The sequence below is a fragment of the Colobus angolensis genome, unplaced genomic scaffold, assembly GCF_000951035.1.
Source record: "Colobus angolensis palliatus isolate OR3802 unplaced genomic scaffold, Cang.pa_1.0 Scaffold114, whole genome shotgun sequence".
In the NCBI taxonomy this organism is placed as follows: Eukaryota; Metazoa; Chordata; class Mammalia; order Primates; family Cercopithecidae; genus Colobus; species Colobus angolensis.
The window spans coordinates 1,355,266-1,359,780 of record NW_012112475.1 but is presented as its reverse complement, the minus strand read 5'-3'; the positions used below and the strand labels follow the sequence as shown (position 1 = coordinate 1,359,780).

General features: G+C 41.6%; 1 protein-coding gene across 4 annotated transcripts in view; it reads right to left on the bottom strand.

Annotated features, from left to right (window-relative positions):
• Nucleotides 1–4,515, bottom strand: part of CDK5RAP1 (CDK5 regulatory subunit associated protein 1) — a 43,587-nt gene that overhangs the window by 21,015 nt on the left and 18,057 nt on the right. For 3 of the 4 annotated variants that reach the window (XM_011959576.1, XM_011959584.1, XM_011959603.1), the window contains exon 8: nucleotides 1,122–1,352. The exons of the other annotated variant lie outside the window; for it this stretch is intronic. In XM_011959576.1, coding sequence (XP_011814966.1) covers nucleotides 1,122–1,352 — 231 coding nt within the window. The remainder of the gene's footprint in view (nucleotides 1–1,121; nucleotides 1,353–4,515) is intronic. 4 annotated transcript variants of the gene reach the window in all.

Genomic DNA, 4,515 nt, shown 5'->3' with positions numbered 1-4,515 from the left:
CGATCTCCTGACCTCGTGATCCGCCCGTCTCGGCCTCCCAAAGTGCTGGGATTACAGGCTTGAGCCACCGCGCCCGGCCAACAATTTTAAGAGTAACATTAAATAGCACTGATCACAGATCACCATAACAGACATCATAATAATGAAGTTTGAAATACTGTGAAAATCACCAAAATATAACACAGAGACGTGAAGTAAGCACATGCTGTTGGAAAAATGGAAGACTTACTCAAGAGTTGCCACAAGCCTTCCATTTGTTAAAAATAACTCCATAATATCTGCACAGTGCAATAAAACAAGGTATGCCTTTGTATCTATTTCACAACAACCCAAAGCAGGAGGTAACTGTTAACCCCTTATTAACCCCATTTTACAGATAAAGATGAAAAGCTGAAAACATCACATGTTTGCTGGTAAAGCAGTGGAAGAGCTGAGATTTGAACCTGGGTCTGTCTAAGGCAAAACTCTGGGCTGTTTCCCAGAGCACCATATCACCTCCTTCCTGTCCGCCCCATACCACCATTACTGCCCCATCACCATTATTACCACTCAGCTGCCCACTTTGTAACGAACCCTCTCTGTATAGCCCTCACGGTCTCACAGGTGGTCTTAACCTCCGCTGAATATCAGTCCTACCTCCACTCCCACCTTGGCAGATTTTTTTTTTTGAGACACGGTCTTGCTGTGTCACCCAGGCTGGAGTGCAGTGGTGTGATCTTGGCTCACTGCAGCCTTGACTTCCTGGGCTGAAGTGATTCTCCCACCTCTGTTTCCCAAGTAGCTGGAATAACAGTCGTATGCCACCTCACCCAGCTAATTTTTTGTATTTTCAGTAGAGACAAGGTTTCGCCATGTTGCCCAGGCTGGTTTCCAACTCCTGAGCCTAAGCAATCCACCTGCCTCAACCTCTCCAAGTGTTGAGGTTATTGGTATGAGCCCCACGCCCAGCCACTGGTGGACTTTAAATGTTCAAAGGACCAGCAGATCCAGAGGGTGATGCAGCAATACCCCACAGGATCCCTGAGCAGGACTCCAGGTCTCTGTTGCCTCCCTACTAGGTCCAGCCTTTGGCATGCTCAAGAATACTAGTATCAGTTTGTCAGAGCTAACCTGACGCTCACCTCATCAGGAAAATCCTTGGGGTGGGGAGAGGTAAAACGGATCCTCATTTCAGGATCTACTCTGGAGACCTGATCCAGAAGATGAGCAAAACGAAGTCCTCCTTGCTTGGCTTTATAGTTGGTGGTAAAGCCACGGCTGAGATTGGTAGACACTGCATTGTTGAACTGGACCTCTGAATTGTCCCGAAAACTATTAACATTCTGACCAAGAAGTGTCACTTCTTTCAGCCCCTAAACATGGGAAAATATATTGGAATTTTAAAACTTTTGGGTAGCTTCATAAAAAACACTAATTAAAAATTAGCTGAAATTAACACATCTTTTGTTTTAAACAAAAGAAAAATCAAACCTACCAAGAGTCACCGATAAATGTGCTGTGTCCATAACCTGATAATTTCAAGCTTAGACATCTTACCTAAAGAGCTAAAACTCATAATGAAGCCTTATGTAAAAATTAATCTTCAAAACATTATTTAGAAGAGAAGAAAAACTGGAAACAAACTCAATAATCAACAATAATGGTTAATTTATGATAGATCTGTCATTTGAATGTTATACACCATGACTATATAAAGTATTCTCACCAAAAATATTTAACCTAAAGTAATCAAGCTTTTACACCTAACTTCCAGTTACCAGAATTCAGGGAGATATATTAAATGACAACATGAGGGAAAAAATCAGACAAAGGAGACTCATGTCTGATCTCTTCAAAAAGTTAATGCATCGGCCAGGCGTGGTGGCTCAAGCCTGTAATCCCAGCACTTTGGGAGGCCGAGACGGGCGGATCACGAGGTCAGGAGATCGAGACCATCCTGGCTAACACGGTGAAACCCCGTCTCTACTAAAAAATACAAAAAACTAGCCGGGCGAGGTGGCGGGCGTCTGTAGTCCCAGCTACTCGGGAGGCTGAGGCAGGAGAATGGCATAAACTGGGGAGGCAGAGCTTGCAGTGAGCTGAGATCCAGCCACTGCACTCCAGCCCGGGCGAGAGCAAGACTCCGTCTCAAAGAAAAAAAAAAAAAAAAAAAGTTAATGCATCATTTAAAGCAAACAACAACAAAAAAAATAAAAGAACTGTTTTAGATTTTTTTTTTTTTTCTACCTCTTCTTGAGACAGGGTCTCCCTCTGTTGCCCAGGCTGGAGTGCAGTGGCATGATCATAGCTCATTGCAGCCTCGACCTCCCAGGCTTAAGCAATCCTCCTGCCTCCACCTCCCAAGTAGCTGGGACTACTTTTTTTTTTCTTTTGTAGAGAAGGGATTTCACCATGTTGCACAGACTGGTTTTAAACCCCTAACCTCAAGCAATCCTCCCACCTCAGCCTTTCAAAGTGCCTGGCTTAGATAACTATTGATCTTCATATATATGATAACGATATCATGGTTATAAAGAGAAAAATTGTTACTCATAGGAGATGCATACTGAAGTATCTAGGGGCAAGTGTCCTGAGGTCTACAAATTACTTCAAATGGTTCAGAAAAAATACATTTATGGGTGCATGGAGATAGGTGTATGACAAAATGTTAACAATCACGTTTTTCCATTATACTAGTCTTTCAATTTGTCTGTTTGAAATTTTACATTACAGGCCGAGTGCAGTGGCTCACTCCTGAAATCCCAGCATTTTGGGAGGCTGAGGTGGGCAGATCACAAGGTCAGGAGGTCGAGACCAGCCTCGCCAACATGGTGAAACCCCATCTCTACTAAAAATGCAAAAAATTAGCTGGGTGTGGTGGCAGGTGCCTGTAATCCCAGCTACTCAGAAGGCTGAGGCAGAAGAATCACTTGAACCCAGGAGGCAGAGGTTGCAGTGAGCTGAGACCATGCCACTACACTCCAGCCTGGGCAACAGAGCGAGATTTCGTCTCAAAAAATAGAAATGTTATATTACAAAGTTTCATAAATAATGGTTGCTAGAAAAGACTTGTTTTGTAACTTTATTTTGACATAATTTCAATTTACAAACTGCAATATTAAAAGAATTTCCATATACTCTTTGCCTAAATTCATCAAATGTTAACAATGCTCCCCATTTGTTTATCACTCACATTCAGACACTCATATACACTCTCTTTCAACACACATACGACTACATTTTTTTTAAGCCTTCTGAGAAAAAGTCACAGATATCATATTCTTTTACTCCCAAATACTTTAGTATATATTTCCTAAAAACAAGGCATTCTCCTATATAATTTCAGGACAATCATCAAAATCAGAAATATTGATACAATACTATTATCTAATCTACTTTCCATAAATCAAATGCTACCAATACTCCAAATAATGTTCCTTTTTTTTTTTTTTGAGACAGTCTCCCTCTGTCACCCAGGCTGGAGTGCACTAGCGCAATCTTGGTTCACTGCAACCTCCATCTCCCAAGTTCAAGTGATTCTCCTGCTTCAGCCTCCTGAGTAGCTGGGACTACAGGCGTGTGTCACCACGCCCAGCTAATTTTTTGTATTTTTTAGAAGAGACAGGTTTCACCATGTTGCCCTGGCTAGTCTCAAACTCCGGAGCTCAGGTAATCCACACACCTCAGCATCCCAAAATGCTAGGATTACAGGTGTGAGCCACCACACTCGGCCCAAATAATGTTCTTTATAACATTTTTTTCCCTGATCAGAATCCCAATCAAGGACCATGCAATGCATTTAGTTGTCATAACTCCAGTCTCCATAAAGGCTATTTATTTGTATAAGTCATTCTCTTATCTAAGAAGTAGGATATACTAAATGCAATGTGAATCCTGGATTGGATCCTGGAAACGAAGTAAGACATTAGTAGAGAAACAGGCAAAATCCAAATCAAGTCTCAAGAGAGTTGATAGTAACACACCAATATTAATCTCTTAGTTTTTGTTTTGTTTGTTTTATAATACAGACAGCATCTCCCTGTGTTGCCCAGGCTGGTCTTGAACTCCTACGCTCAAGGCACCCTCCTGCCTTGGCCTCCCAAAGCGCTGGGATTACAGCACCAAAAAATGTACCAAAGAAAGATGGTAACACTCAAGGAAACTCTCTTTGCAACTTTCCTGTAAATGTAAAGTCATTCCAAAACAAAAAGTTTATTTATTAAAAAGTAGGATATAAAACTAAGTAAAATACACACACATACATAAAAACACATACAAACCAAATGCAGAATGACTTAAGGAACAATTGGGGAAGTCTGAATAAGGATGAACTGGAATGAGATGGTATTTAGCAATTTTTGTTAATGTCACTGGAAGAACTAATGGTATTAAAAATATTCTTGGCTGGGCGCAGTGGCTCACACCTGTAATCCCAGCACTTTAGGAGGCCAAGGAGGGTAGATCACCTAAGGTCAGGAGTTCGAGACCAGCCTGCCCAACATGGTGAAACACCATCTCTACTAAAAATACAAAAAT